Source organism: Colossoma macropomum, unplaced genomic scaffold (assembly GCF_904425465.1).
Source record: "Colossoma macropomum unplaced genomic scaffold, Colossoma_macropomum, whole genome shotgun sequence".
Lineage (NCBI taxonomy): Eukaryota > Metazoa > Chordata > Actinopteri > Characiformes > Serrasalmidae > Colossoma > Colossoma macropomum.
The window spans coordinates 11023805-11048402 of record NW_023494786.1 but is presented as its reverse complement, the minus strand read 5'-3'; the positions used below and the strand labels follow the sequence as shown (position 1 = coordinate 11048402).

The window sequence follows — 24598 nt, the reverse complement described above, 5'->3', positions numbered from 1 at the left end:
CTGTGAAAAAGAGAGAGAACACAAGAGAGCAAGAAGTAGAGAGAGAGCGACAACGGTTTGAAGTTGGGATTGGGATGGGAATGTAGGCCATGCATATTTTACAAATGCAGAGTACTGCAGAAAGTGGGTGTTTGGAAGAAGGAAGAGCAAGTCATCTGAGTCAGATCAGTTCTGACACTCCTGTTTGCCCACGGCCAGTCTCCTCCTTCCTCCGTCCTCTAACGGCTCTCTCCAGTCTCGGAGGGAACCTGAGGTTCAAGCTGCTGCAGCTAGGTCTCAGTAATGGGATAGAAAACCCTGGTGTTCTGCACAGGTATATATTAGGTCCATTGGAGTTTTGTCCCATAGGTTTGATTATGTGTCCAGATGCTGGGTCAGTTTTACATGGCTTGGCAGCAAATGACAGGTGAAGGGCATGTCATCGCACATGCAGTCACTTAGAAATTTGATGTGGCATACTGTAAGTATGGCTAAATGCCCTGTACAGAGCCTTAATTCTGTGACCTGAAGTCTCTTTTGCTCGCTTAGAGTATTTAGCCATGACATTAATGTATGTACTGTATGAAGTGCCGTGAAGGCTTAGTGTGTACTGAGGGCTCTTAAGTTAAATTCTTTATAAAGAATACAATGCTATATTTAAGTACCAGTATTGGGGCTGTTACAATACTGAACTGAAAGACAGTACTGTCTTTAAGTGCCAGTATCGGGGGCCAAACAACATTGTATTTATGTACCAGTATTGGGGCCGATACCGATACAGTATTTAAGTGCCAGTATCAGGGCAGATACAGCGCTGTATTTAAGTGTATCAGGGCCGATACAGTGCTAAATTTAGGTGCCAGTATTGGGCCCAATACAATACTGTATTTAAGTGCTAGTATTGGGGCTGATACAATACTGTATTTAAGTGGTAGAATCGGGACTGATACCTGTACAGCATATAAGTGCCAATATTGGGCTGATAACTATACAGCATTTAACTGCCAGTACCAGGGCCGATACGATACTGTACTTAAGTGCCAGTATCAGGCTGATATGGTACTGTATTTAAGTGCCAGTAACGGGGCTGATTCTGGTACCGTATTCAAGTGCTGCTGTCAGGGCCAATATCGATTGTGTATTTAAGTGCTGGTATCGGGACCGATACAATACTGTGTTTAAGTGCTGGTACCAGGGCCGATACGATACTGTATTTAAGTGTGGGTATCTTTCTGATACAGTACTGTTTTTAAGTGCCGTTACATTGCCGATACTGTATTTAAGTCTCACTAACTCTAAGTATTTGTATGAACGAATATCAAGTTAATTGCAGGGAAGGAAAAAGGAACAACAAAACATAACTTTTGCATAGAAATGTTACTTTTTAGATGACAACACTGGAGGTTGAAATTTGAAAATATGTTTTATTAAAATTTAGCTAACAGCTAGCACTAACCAGTACAATATTGGGTACTGATGAAGACTTCTTGTCTTCTTACAGGTGGTCCTTTCTTCTCAGTGGATGAGGTGTCAACAAGTTACTTTGTCAGAAAAATATATCATTACTGTTTCTGAAACTAGCCAAAATCAGCTAGAGTAATTGTCCTACTTAGCTAAAATGCCAAGCTAGAACTGAGTGGGCACTGTATGCCTTCTCTGTCACATCTTGATCAACACAGTCCTGGCAACATGCTCACGTTCAGGCACTCGTGTTTCGTAGTAGCAAAGTACAATGTGCTTACATGCAGAACTGTCATATTTTACAATCCTGTTAAAACATAAAATCGGCATTTCCCTGAAGTGTTAGCCTGTACTCGAATGGTTAACAGAGGACTCAAGTACCCGTGCACATCCCTAATCGATACTGAATTTAATTGCCAGCACGTTTCACGTCAGTGTTGGTGCACAACTAGCCTTTACTATGCACCATTAAAATATGTACTTTATACATCCATATTGTGTATACACAGTGGATCTATTGCATTAATGCAGATAATATAATGATACACAGAAAATACACAATATTTATATTAAAGAGGTTCCACTATCTTTCATATACTACTTTCCCTATATTCCCTCTCCTTCTCGCAGATTCATCCCTCCTGACTGAGTTCTCTCCTCGGCTGCTCTCTTGCTTCTTGCCTCTTCTGACAGCATGGCTATGAGTCAGTCGTGTGTATGGTGGTGTGACTGCTCCTCTTTTGTGTTTGGCTGAGTGAACAGCAAGCCCAGTTGTACAGGTGCTAACTGTTTTTTTTAGGTCAGCTGAACGGCTCGGACACGGTGAACTTTGACAAAGAGAACACTTGTGTTTATCCTTGGAGCTCACTTAATGCCCAGGGGTAAATACACTTGAGATTAGAGCACCGCAGTGCAGCTCTACTCAGCCCACAAGTCCCACACACTCATGCCAAACTGATATTTAGTACCGCTGGCTAGTGATTACCACCAGCTGAGCAGCACTGTGGAGAGAGAGAGAGCGTGTGCATGACCATGTATTCAACTCTTTATGGAGATCAAACGTCCCCACGATGTTGGGAAACATGATTTTTTTGACATTGTAAGGACTTTTGGAAGGTTTATACAACAAAAAATGTACAAACAAATTAAAGTAAATAGTTTTTGAGGTTAAAGTTGGGGTGGGGTTAGGTGTAAGTACAGCATTTCTGCAGTATTATTATCTAGCATAGCATTATCTACAATAATAGAGACGTTCATGAAAACATGCAGTACCTCAGTGCCTGCTTGCCAGTTCAGAGGAGTATGACACATTCCTTGGTCAGGTGTGTTTTTTGATTAGCGACATGATTCAGGAATGGTTTGTTCGAAAGGAGACAGTTGATGGAATGTTGCACCTGATCTCTAATCAGTTTCACATCAGTTTGTATTCTTCTGAATTTCAGTCTTTATCCATTATGCTTCATATTTGTTTTTCCCGCTAACTAGGCCTAATGTTTATTAAAATGTTGAATGTAGGATAGCAAAAGTAAACACTCTGAATCTATAGTCAATATTGGTACAGGATCTGTTGTAATTAATAATACCACGTCATAGCATGTCTAGGCTTTAAGTATATGAATTATTTTAAATGATCATGCAGTTCACAAATGTAGATGCTTTATATAAGCCTATTTTTGTATGATGTGGTCGAAGCAGTCTGCTCTTTTTCTGCTTTGTCATGTTTGTCCTGTTGTCTCGTGCTGCGGAGGAAGCGGTGGTGTGGCTGCCGCGCTGTGGCACAGCGTGCACCGTAAACACGCTTTGCCCACATTTTTAAACACATTCGGGCTGGCCCAGCGCGGCTTTCGCACCCGCCCACAATCTTGTCCGCTCGCATGTTGGCTAAGGCCGGATTTATGGCTGTCAGAGTAAATATTATGGCCGAAGCCGCGATGGAGGCCCTGAATTGTATTTATTGTGTCCACCACCACTGGTGTTTGCGAAACAGCTCACGTGGAGAATGATGCCCTGCGTGCGTTACCCCGCTGCCAGTGTGGCCCAGCCGGAGCCCCGGGGCGGGTGCAAAGCAGGGCAGGAATGTGTGAGGGCTGCGGGTTTGGCCATGGGCCGAGGGCCAGGGGCTGACCTAGCACTCCTGGGCGTGGTGACCGCATGATTGCACCATCCAGAGGGATGTTTACCCTGCGCCCACACCACAGGGCCTCCCTACTGTGGCTCATCGCTCTCCGCCACCACCAGCACCACCTCCATGGCCTGCACTCATCTCCAGGGAACGGCTGGTGTCTGTGGTTTAATGTTCCCTTCTCTTCTTTTTATGAAGTGACACTGGGTTTGTGAATCATGAATGGAAGCCTGTTCTTAAGGCCAATCTGATAGAATTGTGTTTTCATACCGTGTACATCGCTAGTGAGGTGTAGTTGTAGCATGCATTATTGTATTGAGATAAATTTTTGTGAAGCTTTATTCGGTTTACATCAGTGTATTCCAGTGTACATTATTGGCGAGATACATAATTGTATCATTTATATAGCATGCATTTTTGGTTAGAAATGCTATATATTTAGTGTGCAACTTCTTGGCAAAATACATGATTGTATACATTTATGTAGGATGCATTATTGGTGAGATATATGAAAATTATATAGTGTACACTATGCGGCATCGGTGAGATGTTATGTATATTCATAATTATTAGAGCTGCTACTGTTAAAGCGGTAAATTTATTACAGGGACTAATTTTTTAACACTTATAATGCACTTTTCTAATGTGACCCTTTAAACCATCTGTAGTAGTTCAGCCTGAAGCCCAGCTGCTTGCACGCTGTATATTGCTATGATTGAATCCCAAAGTGTGGTCCCCTTTCAGTCAAACACAGCTTTTTAATGGCTTTTAAAGTAATGTCTTCCACAACCTCTGCAGACTATACTGGACAGTGCTTGCAAGGGGCCTATTGATAAATCAACAAGCAGCATATTAACAAATGTAACAGCAAAATGGAATGATCCAGTTCCCCTCAGTAGCCTCTACTGTAACAAGAATCCACAAGCTGAATGAACAAGAGTGAGAGAAAAAGTCTACAACTGTGAAGGAGTTGGAACCATTGACTGTTTATATGATCTAAATGATATATCACTCAGTGTTTGGAACATGCAGCTGCTGTTGCTCTCACCAGACAACATGATTTTCACGTTCAGCTCATGATGAAAATACTGTTATTGAATTATTGAAAGTAATAAATACAAAAATGTATCATTTTAAACAGTGTACACGATTGGTGAGAAATGAAACCCCCTTTGGCTTGTGTTGTAGACTACCTGGCCAAACACGGCCGGCTAAGTGAGCCCGAAGCTCGCCGCAAGTTCTGGCAGATTCTATCAGCGGTGGAGTATTGCCACAACTGCAGCGTCGTTCACCGGGACCTCAAGGCTGAGAATCTGCTGCTGGACGGACACATGAACATCAAGATCGCAGGTAAAATAAAGAGTGACTGGCGGTCTGGTGCACAAGTGCTTTGATTGATTGATTGGTTTTGTTTGGTGCTTAAAATGCATTACACACATTGAAATCACTGAGAATGAAAAGCTGTGAAGCCTTTAAAGCTTATTTCCATTGTGGCTCTCGTCACATAAAATAGCAGCCTCAATAGCAGACGGTCACATGCAAAAGTTTGAGCGCCCCGGTCAAATTACATACTTCGTTGATTACGTTTTGACATGATCTACAGAGAACTGCAAATTTAATGCACATCCACAATCAGTTTATTTGCTGAATTTAACATATTGGGCAAAAAATAAAACATAAAATATGTGTAAAAGTAAATATGCAGCAAAATGCCATATTTAAGTGTATTTTAGAGAGAACTTTTTTTCACTTAGAAAATCAACAAAACATGTAATTTGACTTTTGCATATGACTGTAGCTTCACAGCCAGGCTGCAGACACAGCTGAGTAAAAAAAAAACGTGCGCTAGACACACTAGGCACAGGATCATTCTGCCTGCACAGACAATAGGGTTGGGCTGGGTCTAAACCTTCAATACCAGGTGTGATTCTTGGCTACTGCTCCTGAAGTGAATTTTACTGTGCATGTGAGCTAAAACAGTGCATAAGTCATTAATTCCTTGCACAACTGGCCAATCTGTATGAATGTCTGTCCTGGAAGTATATAACAAATATGACACTCTGCTGTTTTTCCCAGGAAAGCAAATCAAACATCATAAAAGCTTTTTATTATGAGAACGATGATGTGCAAACCACAGCGTGACTTTATGACAGTGTGGAAGAGTAATTCTCTGGTATTAGTTCCACACCCTTGTGTACAGTATTGCTTATGCGCAGTCACATCATCCTCCTTCGCCTATGATGTATGTGCGTGGGTGTTTTGAGCTAAACCTCTTCGCTGATTATAACCCAGATCACTGACTTCATCCTCGGCTGCATATCAAGTGACATCAGCAGGTCATGAATCCCTTTTGGCCAGTCAGATTGCTTCTCGCTGGCACCGGCTCTGAGTATCATTGCTCCTCCAGGAATATGCGTACTCTAAACATATGTTGCTGTTATTAATACAAGTTGTTGTCCGAAATGAATCGTGTGGAGAAGGATAATGATATGATATAAGCGCTGGTTCCGGGTATTGGCTTAAGGGAGGTCCTGGCTTGGTTCAAGTGAAAGGTTGCTTGTCATATCCTGCTTGACTGCAAGATGAGTGAAAGGAGGCTTAATTTAATCAAGGCTGCCGTCCGTAGACCTGATGAGTAGGTGTGCTTTGATTAGGAAGCGGAGCTCCGAGAAACAAGATTTGATATGCTGGAGGTAATGAAGTCAGCCGAGGGCACGGGCACATCCTGTGCTGGGGCCGGACGAACGGATGCCCTCTGCAAACAACATTTGCTCTCAGCTGTGAGGTGTTTACGGCCAACAGTCCAGCTCACCGGCTATAAAGACAGCTCTGCTTTGTGGATGACGGGTATATGAGCTTTCCTGGCAAGTGAGAAAGAGTGACAGAGAGAGAGAAAGAGAGAGAGACTTGCATGGAGCACAAACACATTTCTGTGAACATTTGTTTTGAACATCTTGGCCTCACTGGATATTACAGTAATTCTACTAAATCAGAAATTGTTTATTCTTCCCTGCTGGGTTTCAGGCACACATGAACACAAACACTCAGACTGATGAGTCCACATGGCCTGTCCTGTTTATTCGATGAAACTCAGTTACTTGATTTAAAAAAAAAATCTACTTTTTTGATGACCTAACAATGATTACTTGGCAATTTGCATGATGATAATCCATATTTTAAATTCTCCTTCTGCTCTTGTTTTTCAGTGAGAAAAAGAGCATATCATTTGTGTGTATTTTGCCACATGGTATTTTTATGAATATTTTATTGAGATCTTCATAAAGTCTTTTTCCAGTAGAACATTTTAGAATCTTTCAGAGGTACAGTACTATGCAAAAGTCATAAAGGCCTTGAAGTACAAGTTATTCATTTTTCAGGAGATAATTCTGAGTGAACTTAAGTCAAAGGAAAAATAAGTGAAAACACTACTTTCCCAAACAGAGAAGAGTTCCACAGAGTTCAAAAAACAATTAAAAGATACTTAGAAAATGGTTGATATGTGGAGTAAGCTTTTATGGACTGATGAGTCTAAATGTGTAATTTAGATTGCTTGGATTGTGAGAAGCAGAAAATGCAACCAACTTCTAAGACTGAACTTTGGAGGTGTGGAAAAACATCCCTGCAGATTTCTTTGAAACTGAAAGCGAATCTCCTGAAAAGACTGGGAGCTGTAATAAAGGCAAAGAGTGAGATTTTTTTGTTAAATATGTTTTTTGCCTTTTTTTCTGGTGCAAAAAAATTTATAATTTGCACTCAATGGCCATTTTCGCTGGACATTGTCAGTTTTATTGTTTTGCATGTTTTAAAAACTCTGATTACTCGCTTTTTAATACAATCAGTAGTGAAAAATTTCAAAATCCTCGTGCTCTGCCTCTCAGACACCTGTCACCCTCAGGCTGCTTTCTGAAGTCATGTGTCCAGGGGCTGATGTTTTATCCAATTAAAGGTACAGTGGTTATCCACAGAGGGGGGTGTTCCACCAGGCTCTCCCAAAGGTCCCCTCTCCTTTGGCCCTCTCTCTGATGCTCTGCCAGGCCCTCAGAAGTCAGGTAGAGCCATGGACACGCACAGAAAGGTCATGCAAGTGAGGTAGCCTTTATTCTTTAGCTTGAAAGAGAGACATGTCTGTGTGGAACTGAGGGAGAGTTTAAACTTAGCACTGAACTCTGGAAGTGATCAATCAACCCTGACCATACACACATGTGCATATTTACTGTGTTCCATAATCACTGACAGTGATCAGCCAACCAACACCCAAAACTGTTGTAACAAAACCTCATATCTCCAAAATGGTAACATTACAGGACAAGCAAAGAAAAGCTCTTTAAACAACATTCCAACGATTTTTCTAAATTTCTGCATAATTTAATTGTTGACGCGTAAACAAAGTCATTCAGAGCAGTTTGATGTGAAATGGCTCATTGTAGAGAAACTTAAAGTTAGATTTTACAGTGATGATAACCAGGGCTCGCATTGTGTACAATGCAAATATAGCCATTTTATTTGAACCTAGGTGTGTCTTGACTTTTTGTATGTAGTGTTAACAGTAAATTAATGGTAAATGTGAGAAAAGGTTTTCTTTCCATGTACCTGCATGTATCTCTCTGTCGTGAATGGATTTTAAACACTTCTTTTTAGGCTATAATTTTATCCCAAAACTGTTCTAATGCAGTGTCCCAAGCATCAGGGAGCATGTTTCTAACAATTTCACATACATTCTCAGAAACAAAGGTACTGAACAGTCAGTGGAGTGGCACCTTGCCCGTACGTCTTCAGTACCTTCAGTTTGGGAACATAATTATACCATATTCTACTGCAATTATATATTTTTAAGTTCAGTTTAGTCAATACACCATGTCTAGACCCCAATGTGTTTATTTTAGATCACTATTTTAAAATAGAAAAGGTATGAAAAGGTACATAGGCACCTTTCTCGAGGAAAGTGAATGTAGTACTTTTAAAATGCACAATAAAAATGTACCTGTTCAGTACCCTTTTTTCTGACAGTGTAATCATTTTCAGTGATGTAGCGTTTAGTGGCTTAAAACTATGTCTGGTTCCTATCATCACCACAGTGAGCAATCTGACTCATTACGTTTCTCTAGACTATGTAGTGTTTCACGTCAGAGCCACTGAATGACTTTGTGTATATCTTTAATATTTAATTATACAGAACTTTTGTTGAAAGATCGAGGACTTTTGAAAGGAATTCTCCTTTATCTTTAATGCACTTCAGAGTGCCCATATCGTGGAATATTATCTGCAGTTTTTTAAATAAGAGTTTGATGATGTTTGTAAACATTGTTACATTTTCAAAACGTGCAGTTCACTCTCCAGTCCATACACTCCATATATGGAAACTAAGCTGCAAGAACAGCCCATTTTGAATTCATTGTTTTTGTGATATGTATCTACCTATTCAGCCTACTTCAGTTTAGTTGTGCCCATTTCACATTGAAGTTATGAGGAGTGTTTCAGCCTAGGTTGCTTTTTGAATGAAGCACAAGACAGCTCAGCCTTCAGAAGAGAGATCGTTTACACATATACACAAAAAGGTTGAAAAGTGATCATGTACAAGTGAATTAGGACAAACATCGTAAGTTGACCACAGCAAGAAAAGATAAATGTAGGATATGGGCCCTTTAATGTAATGAGATTTTATCGCAAGTAATTTTGGACAGTTTCTATTGGTCCATTCCTCATGACATATTCACGCAATGTAAAGAGCAACTGCTGTTTTCAAATGATGTTAAAAACTAAAAGCAGAAAAAAGTTTTATTGATAGGTATTAATATTCTGTCTTTATTTTGGGAAATACTGACAGCATATAACAGTACATTTCATTTAGAGACATGTGCACGCACACACTTCCTATGTTGCCCAGTGACTCTCCACCGTCCCATCAAAGCGTGAAGCAGATGTGTCCATCTTTCCCCCCCCGGATCGACTTTAGATTGGGTCATCCTCTTGAGCAAACGTGTAGGAGTGAGAGATGTATGGTGGACATTGGACGGTTGAGAAACAGCACAGAAACATTTCGTGATTGGATCCTGAGGGGCTTACACAACCAAGCCATGCTTACACTATGCAAAAAGTCATTGTGAACCCAGTACACAGAAAGACAGCCAGGCCAGGCGCGTCCACAGAAAGGTTCCATTATGAAAGCCTGCTCTGACCTCTGTATGGGCTTTTGTTAGCTCAGAGAGCAGTTTGGCTGTTGTGTTGTACCAGCCACTGTTACGTGGTCCCCCTTTAATAAGCTCTGGAGTTTGAGGCGAGATTGAGCGATTCCGGTATATGGAGTGTTCAGGGACTCACCCCTGCAATGTCAGCCTCTGGGCAGGCTGCAGCATTGACGTCAATCGCTGCTGCTCAGCATTCAGCTTGTGAAGTGGGTCAGCCCATCTGAGGAGCACTCACCATGCCTGCTGCCGCTCACATCTTAGATGTTTTTTTTTTTTTCTTCAAGCCTTCAAGCTTTCTTTCAAGCCGCAATAACTCTCACCTCCCTTTCGTATTATCCCTTCATCATTCCATATCCCGGCCTCGGCCCCCGATTCCATTACTCACTGGAAATGAGATGAAATCGCCGTGCTGACGTCTCGTTCATCTTTTGACCTCCTTCGTCTGAAGCTACTTTTATAAATCACACATCCTACATGGCCAAAGGGAGGGGTAGAATGTAGCCCAAGAGCAAGACGTAGCAATGCCCATATTTGCTGAGAGAAATGGATGTCAGAGAAATAAGAGAAATGAAAATCAGGCTGCATGTCAGGAGAATTGTTCCTGAAGAGCTGAAAAGATAAATAAACAAGCAGCATATCTGCCTCCCTGCATGTTCAAATGTAGGTCATTCCAAGAAAATATCCATCCTCACATAGAAATTTCCTCTATTCTGCACTACCACTTCCAGTTCTCATTGACTGCTGGTCCACTTTTGGCACATCCGTAGAGAAATACAGTACATTAAGTAGAATGAGAGGCCATAAATGAAGTAGTCAACATGACAGACTAAATGTCTCAAGGGTTTGGTAATTTTAATAAGGACACATGGCTAAACCCAAGTTCACCTGTTCTCGGTGACCCAGTTAAGAAAGTTTTAGTACCACTAAACTGTCTCTGGGTTTTGTTTTTCAGGATTATCCCTAAGAGCTTTTTTTATTTATTAACCAGTCATATGACATTCAATGAAAGTGTTGATTTTTTAGGAGAAAATGATTGGGGTCAAACTAAAACAGTAATCAGGTTCTCCAGCATGGTAAAGTACACTGCTCTCCTTAGGAATCACAAACAAATGGCTAAAGAAGCGGATTAAGGCAAACACCCCAAATCCTGCAAGTAAGCCGTCCATGAAAATATGTTTAGCTGGAACCACAGAGGTTCAGAAGATGATCTAGTGATTATGCTCAGGACAACCGTATCTGCTGACATTCAAACAACTTGTTGACATATAACTTACAGGGTTTTTGCCTAGTAGTATCAAATGTTTGTTTTACTACATTCTTTCACACTGCTAAAGTAATATTTGCGTCGTGCGACGTGCGTACATGTGTGAACATTTCAGATCACCAGATGAGTAAAGTATTTTAGCAGTACTGTGCAAAAGTCATAGTCACCCAAGAAGATCCTTTAAAACTATTTATCTCAGCAGGAAGTGTGTTTATGTCAGTAAAAATGCTTACATTCAAATAAACTATGCATTATAATAAATACAAATAAACATAAATACAGTAAAACATTTGTTAAATTTCATTTAATGTAATGAAGTGTTGATAAACCGACACAGGTACTGGATAGTAACTGTACTAAATATCCTCACAGACAGCTTTGGAAATGGTTAAGCTAACACACACATCAAATCACAATGTGTAGTTTATTTGTATATTAACATGAGTGGTACTGTTTTTGAACATATACATGATTACAGCCCAGATACATAGCTGTACGTATCAGAAGGTGAAATTAGTGAAGCGGAACCAGTTGTTGCAGTATGGGTATTTGATTTTTGGTTGGGAGGGGATTTGATTAGTCCAGGCTCTGTTTGCAAGCCACATTTGGCAACCTTGCCCTATTGTTCTGCTGGGAACGGGCACTGTATCTAATCTACAAGCACTTTGCCCAGCTTGTCTGACCATGTTAAACCCCAGCCACTGTTCTGCAGCGAGGCTCTTTCCAGTTTTGCGCTTCAGAAAGAGGACAAGCTCCCTCTCTCCGCACAAACAGGGAGCTGAAGGATTAGGCTTTTTTGCAGCATGATGTGTAGTCTTTCTGTAGAGGGGCCTTTCCATTCTCTGTTGGTATCATGGTGTGATATACCATATATGCCATCTGTGTGTGGTATGACATATGTATGCAACATGGCCCATGCCAGCCAAGCTAGCATAGCATGGGGCTTATAGATCCAGTGGCCTTATGCAATCAGTTTTTTCACATGGTGAAATAGCATGTTGTTTAAAAGGTCAAAGAGCTCTAGTTTGGGAGGGGTAATGGACCATATGCTATAGATGTGACAGTCAGAGATTAGGTTGAAAACTCTTAGAATATTCCTTTAATGCCCTAAATTTTTAATGCAGTCTTAGCCTGTCATAACTTATGCCCAGGGCTGGGATGTATTGGAATACAAGTGTTGGGAATACGTATTCAAAATACAGAAATTAAGTATCTGTATTCAGTCCAAGTTGCATTTTGTAAAGGTAGTATTCAGAATGCAGTTACTTTTAAATTTTAGGAGAACTTTTAGAAGACTTGCCCTCTAAATGTAAAAACTTTACACCATCTTTAAAACAAACACCGTGAATGCTTGTTAATTGGCACTAAAATCACAGTGTGTGAAGTCCCAGCCAAAGCCTGAGTAAACTGATAAACCCATGTATTGATCAGTTATTAATCTCAGCATTACTACTGAGGGGTGATTGAAGTTCACTTAGCATTGGTGTTGTACTGGACTTGTGCATACATTTCTTGGCAAGTTACAATCATACTTTCAACCGAAAGTCACAATGCTACCTACTTTATAGTCAGGTTTACAAGATTTTGTTATTGTGATACAGCAAATTGTGTGCTTAGTTCATGAGAACACATTTGGATTATGGGGTGACGAGAGCTAAAATATTGATGAGCATTTTAAATAAGTGAATGTTTCATGAAACATATTAACAGTAGAATTACATTAAGAAAACTGCCACCAGTAACAGTGAGGAACAGTGTGAATTCAATAAAAATTACAGCAGAGTTTTACCCATTTGCCTTATTAATATGCATTCTAAATGGATTCTAAATGGATTCTGAATGGATTCTGAATATATATATATATATATATATCATTCCATGTTTATATCATTCAATACATTCCAAAAAAATTGGAAAAGGAATATGTTATGCTTCATAATGTGCCACACTTCATCAGTGGGAGATAGATGTGGACTGCAGGCAGGGCCATCTAGCTCTCACACTCTCTAGTTATGCAGCCATGCTGTTGTAACACATGCAGAATATGGCTTGGTGTTGTCAAGAGGTTGTTTAGAAGGCAGCATATGTTGCTCCAAAATGTGTATTTATTTTTCGTTTATTTTATTTTCATGTCCTCACAGATGTGCAAACAGGCATTAATACCTCTCTTCCCATGACAGAGCCTCACTTTTGAACTTTATGCTGGATGCAGTGACATTGTTGATTGACAGCTGTTTGTCAAAGTATTCCCGAGCCCATGTAGTGATATCCATCACAGAAGCATGGTTGATTTTAATACAGTACCATTTAAGGGACTGAAGATTGCGGCCATTCAGTCAAGGTTTTTGGCCTTGCCCAAGAGAGATTTCCTCAGATTAGCTCATCTTTTGATGATGATATGCACTGTAGAGGGTAAAAAACTCAAAGACCTCATTGTGTCTTAGCTGTGGGCTTAACTCTTACATTATTCAGTATTGCTGCAAAGCAGCAAGCCTGAACCCATTATTGCTCATGAAGGACTGGGCCTTTTCTGAATGCTATCATCACCTATTGTTTTTTGAACAGTTCACAATTGTCTTAAATTGCCCCATCACAACTTTTTAGGAACATGTTTCAGGCATCAATTTCAAAATGAGTGCATATTTACAAAAAATCAAATGAGGTAACACTTAAAATATCTTTGCACAGTTTGAAGTTGATTTACAGATCCAAGCTGATTTACAGATCCAAGCTGATTTACAGATCCAAGTTGATTTACAGATCACTGCTCTCTTGCATTTGACACCTGTGGGTGAAGAATACTTTTTTTGTCAGTAGTGATTTGACAGTGACCAATTCAGTACAAGCTCTGACTGTGGAGAGAATGAGCTAATATCACATCAGTGGTAAGACTTTGTTGTGCAGCTTTGAGTTATAAACTGTGGAATGAGAACAGAACCTTCTGCTGAAGGTCAGATGTGAAGTGTTTGTACTGTGCTTGGTGCTGAAAGCCAACAAGGGGACATAAGGCAGAATGAGCAGATGTCTGAGTGTAATTGGTGTGACAGACTGATGGCACACAGGTGTAAATCTATTATCTCTCCCATTTCCTCAATACCTGAATCTCACAGTCACACACACACACTGCTGTGATGCAGGCTGCTGTCTATCAGGGTGGGCTTAATGTGAGTCAGGCTTCTAATCCCTCACCCACCATCTTCCAAAGCAGTCTGTCATCCTCGTCATCCTCATTCATCTCTGCACGGACATGAAATTGAAGCGTGAACCCAGCCCATACCCACAACTTTAAGACCCGACCCAACCAGGCCTGATTGGTACTGCTAAATTTAATCCCAACCCCGACCCAAACCCGCTCGCATGTACTAAAAGAGATGGACTGTAGCGAACATGGTTTTTGCAGTGCTTTACTTTGTTAATAAGTGCTTTAGTTGATCAACAGAAAATGGTATTATACATATCTGTAATATATGAACAGTATTTAGTGTCACAATATTTTTGTGGAATTGCTGATTGTACTTGGAAGAGAACAGCATCCACCCTCCTCTGCTGAGCTATTAGTCTAGCTGCGCCAAAGTTCCTCTCGCTGCTGCTAGTTGCAGAAATGCTTTTTCACACTTCAGGCAAACTTAACAAACAAAGAGGAAGATCCATTATGACCGTTCCACCAACCCAGCACATCCCTCTTATCAGCCATGGTGTTGAACTTCATCCCTGGTTGTTCAGGGGCACGTTCACCCACTCCTCTAACTAGAGCTGGGGCTATTCTGGAGCTAATCTGAATGTAGCAATAGATGTTGAAGGTGTACAAGAGAGGAAATGCGAGAGTGTGCAAAATTTAAAAGGCATATTGCTTCAGTTAAAAACAAATTAAATAGAACTTTATATTTCATAGAAAATCACTCATTAGAAAAAAAAACCTGAGCCTAAACCCAAGGCTGATGTTTTATGTGAAGAATCACCTAGAACCTGATATTTTGTCAAGCCCGACTTCTAATCATCAAAGGTTAAAATGGAATTAGGAAATGGGGCCCCCACTTCTTTATACTTCGGTATGTCTTGCTCTGTTTTATTTTAAAGTAACTTCAGCCATTCTACAGGAGCGAGTAGGCTACATACCATTACAACATCTAAAGCTGGTAAAAAGTTTAGCCAATCAGTCAGATGCTTATAACTTAAAACCACCTTGATTACATGACAGAAAACCTACAACTATTCTATGATAACAATGTGACCTGGAAACACAAAATAAAATTAAAATGATAAACAGACGCTAAATTTTGCTACTTAGACAAAAATAGTACCATTTTTTATTTACTTGAATGGGATTTTTGCCATAGTTCTGTTAAGCTTGTTCAGCCAGCAGCAGTTGCTATGAAAGAGCATGTTGGCGGAGCCTGGATAGATCAGTGTAGTCCCTGTTCATCACCTAATTCTGCACTCACTCTGTCTTCCTCTATCTCTCTCCCTCTGCTGCAGATTTCGGCTTTGCGAACTTCTTTCAGACAGGAGAGCCCCTGGCCACGTGGTGTGGCAGCCCACCATATGCAGCCCCTGAAGTGTTTGAGGGACAGCAATACGAAGGCCCACAGCTAGACATCTGGGTAAGTGTCTTGCATCTAAACAACAACACTGTCACAGGATAGCTGGACAGCGTCCTGTGGGCTGCACAGTGTTTGTCTTGGTTTCTTTGGTAAATGGTTTGTTAGTCACCTGACAGGCTGTTTGTGCGAGCTCCTTTCCAACCTTTTGACCTTGCCTGACGTCAGCATGTAAACCAAATAGTCCCTGCTGTGCGTGAGAGAGATAGAGAGCAGGTCACGTGAGCTCCTCTTCTCATTCTGTTTACTGGTTTACAGTTAGCACACCTGTACCTTGACCCTCAGAGCTCATCACTTCTGAATTAATCTGGTTATTTAATATCAGTGATTTTTTTCACCGTTTATGTGTGTGTGTGTTCTTCCAGAGCATGGGGGTGGTCCTGTATGTGCTGGTGTGTGGCGCCCTGCCTTTTGATGGTCCCTCTCTACCCGTGTTGAGGCAGCGTGTGTTGGAGGGCCGTTTCCGTATCCCATACTTCATGACAGAAGGTGAGGGAGATTCTCTTAGCCAATGGTTTTCAGTGACGGACTTTAGGTACAATAGGCATTTGCCTAAGGCTTCCACATCAGTGCTCTGCATTGACGAGTAAATTAGTATTAACTTTCTTATTAGTTGTCACAAAACAATGTGGGCCTCTTAATGTTTGAAGAGATCTGATAGGCTCATAGAACAAGGCCCTGCCCCCTCCTCTCTATCTAGAAAGCAAACATTACCACTGCTAATGGTATGATGGCATCAACAGAACAGGAATGTGGGATCTAAAGGTATTTTCTCGATTTTTGCATATCTTCTTAAATTCACCTTCAAGGTCACTTGCATATAAAATGATAATCATATGTTCCACATTAAAATGCTCCATAATCTTCGTCACTACTTTACAAAACCGCTGCAGCAACTTCAGCAGCTGTAAACTTTTCACATGCCATTTCACATGTGTATCCGATGTCGACTGGATGAACAATGAAGCGTTTCCGATGTGATGGGTAAGTCCTTAGTGGTTACATATCCATTGGTCAGTTTCACACAAAATGTAGACGGACACACGAATCCACCAGTTACACACAGTGAGAGGCAGATGATGTGCAACCCTTATTCATAGCCTCATAACTCTGAATGTGAGTCACATACAATCTCACAATACGATGGAATCAAAAGGGTAGACTCTACAGATTCAGGAAATATTTGAACCATATTTCTGCTCTGTATTTTCACAAAGACAGAGAAAAATATAGAAACATCGACCCAAGAGGGTTAATGAGGAGCTGCAATGATAAAATGATAAACACACTCAAACTAAAAGAGCTGCACATAATACAGGTACACTAATGTATTAGTCATATTACTCAGCAGGATTTAATTTCTCTGAAATATTTTGTGTTAGCTGCTTCACAATAGTCTGCTGAAAAAGTGCAGTTCTTCTATTCATGTCTAATCATCGCATTACAACCTTTAGAGTCCTGCACTTTTTTCTCTCAAGAGAAAAATCAACTGTATGTTAAGTCATTAACTGATTCTACAGTGTAGAGTAAAAAAGTGAGAAGGCAAAAAAGGCTGTGATGAGATTAAATCCTAGAAACTGTGGATGTGTTTAACCATTTTTGCTATTTTGCATTTTCGCTATTATGCAGAAAATATTTGATATAGTTATAAACAGACAGTGTCTCACTTGTAAAATATTCAAACAACATATCATTTATCTTGTATGTATCAGTATTGCTGATAATAACTAACTGTGACAGATCCTGTTGGTATGAGCTTTCTTTCTTTCAAAGACTCAAGACCTAATGCACAGAGAAACTTAAGCCTGCTAAATGTGTGCAAGTTCCATGACAGGCCAGTGAGGTGTTTGTTATCTAATAAAAAAGATTTAACATTTCTTTATTACATGGAGTTACCATATAAGGGTGACATGACCCTCATAATTTATTTGATTTAGAGGTTTATGTATTTTAACACAACCGCAGAAGGATATCTAAAGCACAACTTATACCGTATAATATTTTTTTAATGAAATATTTTCATATATAGCTGTTAAATGTGTATATCAGTTGTAGCCAGACATTCTATGTCACACATGAAGTAAAAAGGACACAAAGTAATATATGGTAAACAGAAATGTTAGATTCACCTGGAGGGAAGGAGCCTCCAATGCAATATCTTGCCTAAGGCCTCTTTTAATCTGAAGGTGGACTCCTGCTCATTAACCCTGTGAGGATAAGGCATAAAATCTGTTGTTTCAACTTTTTAATCCTCTCTTTCTCCTTGAATAAGGTGATTTCTCAGTGCTGTTGCTGGATGTATTCTTACACACGAAGAAGATGATCTAACAGAGCTGAAAAATTGCAGATTTACAAATCACAATTTTGATAACACAAACATATGAATAGGAATATACACACTTCCACACTTTGAGTGCCTTTTTTGTCTCTCTGATGAAACAAATCAGTAATAAGCCCTTAGAGGTCCAAATCACCTCTGAATGTGCTTGTGCACTCAATCTAAAGCTATCGCAGTGCATCCAGCAGTATTTTTATATATAGTCATAGAAAACACGGTAGCACCCAATAAGCTATTGTTCCACATGCTGATATATTTTATTATGACCAACGTGGACATGCACACAGCCCAGCTACTCTGCCAGGTGATTAAAAGGGGACAAAGCCAAAGTCTCAGAATGTATCTTTGATGATGTGTTAGGCCCTTCCTGAGCAAATGTGGGTGCATTAGAGCAGGAAAAACATTAAAATGTGTAAGGCTCTGGTATTCCAAGATCAGAAGCCCCTTCTCTAAGCCCACCATAGCCACAGGCTAGGTCAGGGGTGCACAACTCCGTTCCTGGAGGGCCAGTGTCCAGCACAGTTTGGTGATTTACCTGCTCCAACACACCTGATTACACTTATCTGTTAATTGCCAGGTTTAGTGGGTGTGTTTGAGTTGTGCACTCCTGGGCTAGGTGTTTCACATATGCAGTGTTCCCCAGTTAGCTAGATAGCTTCAGCCCAAGATGAAAGCCTCTTGAATAAGGAAAGGGGCCTGTTGGACAATCCACAACTTTTGGCTTATGTAGCTTATTAAGAAATCCTGCTTTGTGAATACCCCCTATAGATTGTGTTCTGTTCTGCTCAAAGCTGAGTAAATGAGAACATTCCAGTGCCTGGCTCCTGGAAGTGCATCTCTGGGCTCTATTAAGGTAAATGGAACAGCACTGCTAGCCTAGGGTCTGTGTGCTACAGGCTGCAGCCCTTTGGACTGAGCCTCAGCCCTCACTGAGCGAAAAACACGTTTCCTTCAAATTCATGTACGCGGCAGGATCACGCCAGGCATGAATGAGCAGGTTGTGACAGATAGAGATAAGGAGAATGGGCAAAGGACACGAGGTAAAGCACTTTAGACATCCGGATGGCCTACAGGGTAATTTTTGGCAATTTTCCTTTGAGAGAAAAAGAGAAAGAAAGAGTTCTTGACGCAAAAGTGAAAATGTCAAGTTACCTAATCCCGTACACCAGTTTCTTCCAGGACGCTTTCTGCGTATAATGGGGGAGCGTTGTCAAAGACCTTGAAATGAGTTAAAGAGCTTCAGCCCCCACAACTGCCAACCCCCTCCCCCCACTAAACTCGCGCAACGTGAGCATTTCACTGAACAAAAAGAACAGAGTGTGCTTTTCCTTTACATTTCCTCCCCGCATGTCCTCACCGCACAGGACTGCATCCCCATGGAGCGAGCACATTCCACCTCACACACACACACATACAGCACAGCACACTGTCCTTACAGACTTCAGCACGACTACTCAAGGCTTTCTCTTCATTCTCAGAATTTTCTTCAGTTTTTTTCCTCCTAGTTGTATTTTTTTACACAGGAGAGTTATGCAGTACTCAGTCGTTAAAGTCGTTCAAAAAGTTTGTAAATGAGCCCTGTCCAAGCCCTTACGTAAGCCCTATCCGAAGTGCTCTCATAAGTGTTCCTAGGTGAAGAGAGAGAGGCTAAGAAGGAGTTTGGAGCTGGATGTTTTAAGCGTTGGGTCATTCCATGTTAGTACAAGGGACTGAAAACAAGTAGCTCCAGTTCCTCACTGCCATTTTTGCATTAAAGATGCTCAGAGGCACAGAAAGAAGAGCTCTTGCAGCAGAAAGAGAAGGGCAGATGAGCAAGAGGAGACGTACTTGAGAGACCACAGAGCCTCAAATGTACTCGATCAGCCAGGATGTCTGGTGTCTGCCGTTTGCTTCTTTTGTTTTGCGCTGATCTACGAGGCTATAGCTAATGGAAGCTTATGGCTGCTTATTTGCCTTGTGCCTTAACCATCACACACTTGCCTCAGACGGTCTCAGTTTGTTATGTAATATTAAACAGACTTATGTGGTTTCTGACACTATATTATATATTATTATCAATAAAAATGCACAGAAGTCTGTTGCATAGCTAAAAAAACAATAGTAGCAGCTCCCATAACTGGCCTCGCTCTCTCTGAAAGGGTAGGATGGTCCTCCCCCTCCTCCATCACTCAGCGCAATGCTTGCCAACATGGGTGTCTATTGACTGATGTAACAAAACTAGCAGTTTGCGTTCTCCTCCAAGCTTGTTGAGCTGTCCCATGATGATGTGTTAACAGCAGTTTGAAACATTTAAACATGTCTCAGAGGACACACATGTTAACACCCACCTTCCCAGCTTGTTGACATTGTATGGAAGGGAAAATAAAGTAGCCATCTTAAACCTTATCCTGAATTTTCCTGACTTTGGTTCACGGTTATAGACACACAGGTTGTACAATGCTAATTGGTGTACATTAGCTTCCATAACTCGCTACACTAACCTCTTAGCTCCAGTGCCACACACTCCAAACGTGTCTCGGCTTAATATAGGGTGAGGGGAAAATTGTGTATATTTGACTTTTTGCCAGCCTATCACTTTAATCCCTTCACCACCAAGGCTTATGACGTCAGGTTAATTAGTCCCATCCGTGTCTGACAGCCATCCATCGGGCCGCTGACGTTAGACAAAGGGCCCTGTGCATTCCTGGATGAGATAATATGTTTGAGTTAGCCCATGTCCAGCCACTCATCTAGTCTCATCTTGTTCGTCTATAGAGCCGTGTTTGTCAGGGTTCTCCCAGCTGCACTTCACACAGCCTGGGGATGGTACGCACTGTCGCTCCTGTGTGGTTCCCACACAGCAAACACACACTGGCTCCTTTAGGTCAAGCACACTGTTAACTGTGACCTTTTTATCACTGCCATAGAGAGTGCTTCATGTTTGTCCTTCCTCTATCTTTTCCTCGCTTTGTATCTTCTCTGTATCTATCCCACTCTGTCTGTCTCTCACTCCCCCTCTTTCTGTACTCTGAGCCAAGCGACCCATTCAGCTTCCAATACTCAGCAAAAAAGAACAGAGCAGAAAATCGGAGCTGTTGTTGGTGCCTCTATTCATTGCTCTAGTAAAGTCAACAGTGTGGATTGATTTTAGCTTTTATAAGCCCAAATAGCGTGGATAAATAAGTGATTGTTACCATGGCTGATAAAGAGCTCATTTTAGCTAGAATTTTCAGTCAGGTTATACATGCTGTATTACGAGACAGTGTGTTACATCATACATTTTGCACTGTATTGTTAATACCTGTTAAATGTTTTCATTTTTCTTGAAACTAGTGAAAAGCTTTTTGTTGTGCAGTCCACTTACACTTAAAATAGACTGAAGTAACCTGAATAAAAGTTCCAAACGTTTCTCTGCTTTATCACAGACTGCGAGCACCTGATCAGGCGGATGCTGGTTCTGGACCCGTCTAAGCGTCTTTCGGTGGCTCAGATAAAGGAGCATAAGTGGATGGTGCTGGAGGTTCCTGTGCAAAGACCACTGCTCTATCAGCAGACAGGGCAGGCTGAGGGTGAACCTGGCCTGGGAGAATACAGCGAGCAGGTGCTGCGGCTCATGCACAGCCTGGGCATTGACCAGCACAAGACTGTAGAGGTGAGGCCTGTGGAGAGTTCTTGTTTAGCCCCTTATTATTCAGCAGTTACCTGGAAAACAATGGAAACTGCAGCCCTATTCAAGCTGGATTAGTTTCACTAGAGTAGTCCGGTAATGTCATTTGTAAGAGATTTTCCTGACTGATCGGTACAGGATAAACTGTAATTTTCCCAAATTACCCCTGATAGCTCAAATTGAAACGTCATAGCCAGGACATTCACGTCAGGTAAGATTAAAATTAAATGAGTCCAAACAAAACAAACAACAAAAACTCCCAGTTAATTCCAGATATAATAGCATTAGGCTAGTAAAGTGGGCTCCTTAACAAATGTTTCCTAACTGGACAGAAATCACACTGCCCTGTGAAGAGGCGCTTTCAAGATATTTAATTTTATTCTCTTTCGAATTAGGACATCAGAAGAAATGCTGTGGATTACAGTAGTCCTGTTTTGAACTTGTGGAAGAAACTGTGCTCCATTTTAGTGGTTAGCTGCATCTCACAGCTGCCAAAAAAAACAGAAGTGCTGTTGTATATAAGTGGGTTCTGTTATTACATTACAGTGAGGTTGATTTAAACATTGAAATTGATACTTAGCATGCTCGTAAAAGCTGCAGACATTGCCAATTCGTACTGAATTACAGAAATACAGATCTCATCAGTAATTACTTAAATGACAGCACCTTCCCACGTTAAATAGGCTTGACTGAGTTATAAATTACATGTACCCTAGGTCACCCACAGGTCGATAATGTTTAAATGGTTGATTGCTCCAGTTCAGCTTCAGTTCAGTGTGATTTTCTTGCATCTTCCGTGATAATCAACATTTATAATCAACCTTTCTGATGCCCTGTAAAGTTCATTTTGGTCGCTGAACTGATTCAGTTTCTCATTCCCCCAGCTGCCAACTGTATGTGCACATAGGTGTAGTATCACCATCAGTATCAAGAGTTTCGGCCATTGTTATGATTTCTTCTTCAATTTCTTTATCTACTTACTTGCTGTTAGTTGACCATTAACAGAACAAGCTGATGTGCCTGACTGTCATAGAAATTAGTTATCCCAGTTATGACAATGCCTCCCTGGACCAACATAAAACTGAAAAAAGCTTTAGCCTAGCAATTAACAGTCCTTCTAAACGCCACTGACACATCCATCATTTTCAAGTATTCAGTCTCTGAACTCATTTTGCGCACAGACTGAGGACAGATACTTAAGATGAATTAAAAGTGTTTGTAAATGAAAATTTCCCTGTCTGTTACAGTCTCTTCAAAATAAAAGCTATAACCACTTTGCTGCTATCTACTACCTGCTGGTGGAGAGACTGAAGGCGCACCGCTGCAGTTTCCCTGTGGAGCCGCGCCTGGACGCCCGCCAGCGGAGACCCAGCACGATCGCTGAGCAGACTGTGGTTAAGGTAACTCAAGATATGTGATATAAAATCAGCTTTTGCCATTGGTCATACACTGCCCCTCAAAGGTTTGGAGATACCTCACCCTTCCCTTGAAATTTGAATTTCCTTGCTGCTACTTCAAATTATGATAAAATAACTGCAAAGGTTTTGTCAATGTAACAGTGATTTACTGATTCTTTCAGTATATTTTGCTGCTGTCTTACTTGGTATGAGCTGAGTGCTGATGAGCAGGCCTGTCATGATCCCAAAATTTTATCTGATGATTCATTGCCATATAAATAATTTCACTTTTTTTGAAAGACAGTAACACTGTAGTAAAGTGCAAGCATAAGTGGTAAACCATCTCGCTTCCTAGCTGTCGATATTTAGCAGCTCCAACTGATGACAGATAAAACTTGAAACTCAAATAAATAAACATTCACCACTGGCCTTTAAAGGTGCAGTAGTACATCATTAGTAGAGATCATAACTTTTATTGTTCTATTGTTTTTTGACCCATGATGTCTCAGTTAATGCATTTTCTGCTTTCTCTTATTTAAATGTATTTGCCTTAACCTAACAGATGAAAATTCACCCAGTTCACATTCAGTTGCAGTGTAATGATCTATGTAGTGAACTGTGGGCCATGAGCTTAATAATTGGGATCAGGCGATGATGTAAACATTTCAACAGGCCTACTGATGAGTGATATCACAAGGGGATAAATGTGTATTTTTTCCCAAGTTATAAATACTGTTGCTGATGTTTACATATGTGGTATAGATTTCCTCACAGTTGACCTGGTTGGTCTGTATGTCTTTACAAATTTACAAATTACAAATGCTCATTAATATTAAGACATTTCTTCCCCACTTTTGACAGGCAGTGTTTGATAAAGTTGAACAGGCAGAAACTGGACTATGGAACGTTGCATCCACATGTGATTTTTCACTCTGATTTTGTTCTGCCTCGTCTCTGTGTTGCAGTCGAGCAGCGGAGCTCCACAGGTGAGCCTCCTCACCCAGAATGTGCGTCTGCTCCGTTCCCCGGCCGTGGCCCAGGCCTCCGCCGACTCCTACAGCTTCCCACAGTCACCCTGTGCTCCAGAGCACAGCCTCATGGAGGAGGAGGTGGGAACTCCCAAAGTAAGTGATGGGCTATTTCATCTCTTCTTCACACTCCAGAACAGAAGCTTTGAACACACAGCAGAGCTGAAACACCATTCTTCTAAGCATTGAGTTTTCCCTTAGGCCGACTTTTTATGTGTCATGTATGTCCCATGTCAAGCTGAACTGAGAAAATATGCCATTGTTCAGTGCTCAGTTCAAAGGAGCGATAGGAACTTCACTGCAGGCTGGAAGTGAGACAGCTCTCACTGTCCCAGTTCCACATGTCCATGTGTTGGTAGCACCCAGACGAGCTTTCCAGCGAAATCCTCCCACCAGGCCTTTACACAGGCCGTTACACACAGCTGCTCACTATGCACTACTTCAGCTGTGGACTGCGGGGGCTAAAGGCTGGCACACACAGCCTCTCTGACAGCTGAATGGAGTCCCTCTTTCTGCAGCCGAGTGCTGATGCACACCCTGCGTCTCCCCAGGGCTGTTAAGTAACTCAGTCCATCCAGGG

General features: G+C 41.1%; 1 protein-coding gene across 1 annotated transcript in view; it reads left to right on the top strand.

Moving 5' to 3' along the window:
* Nucleotides 1-24598, top strand: part of sik2b (salt-inducible kinase 2b) — a 48212-nt gene that overhangs the window by 12523 nt on the left and 11091 nt on the right. Inside the window, exons 4-9 of the mRNA XM_036560768.1 lie at nt 4751-4912; nt 15488-15612; nt 15975-16098; nt 21352-21578; nt 22841-22993; nt 23956-24114. Of these exons, the coding sequence (XP_036416661.1) occupies nt 4751-4912; nt 15488-15612; nt 15975-16098; nt 21352-21578; nt 22841-22993; nt 23956-24114 (950 nt within the window). The remainder of the gene's footprint in view (nt 1-4750; nt 4913-15487; nt 15613-15974; nt 16099-21351; nt 21579-22840; nt 22994-23955; nt 24115-24598) is intronic.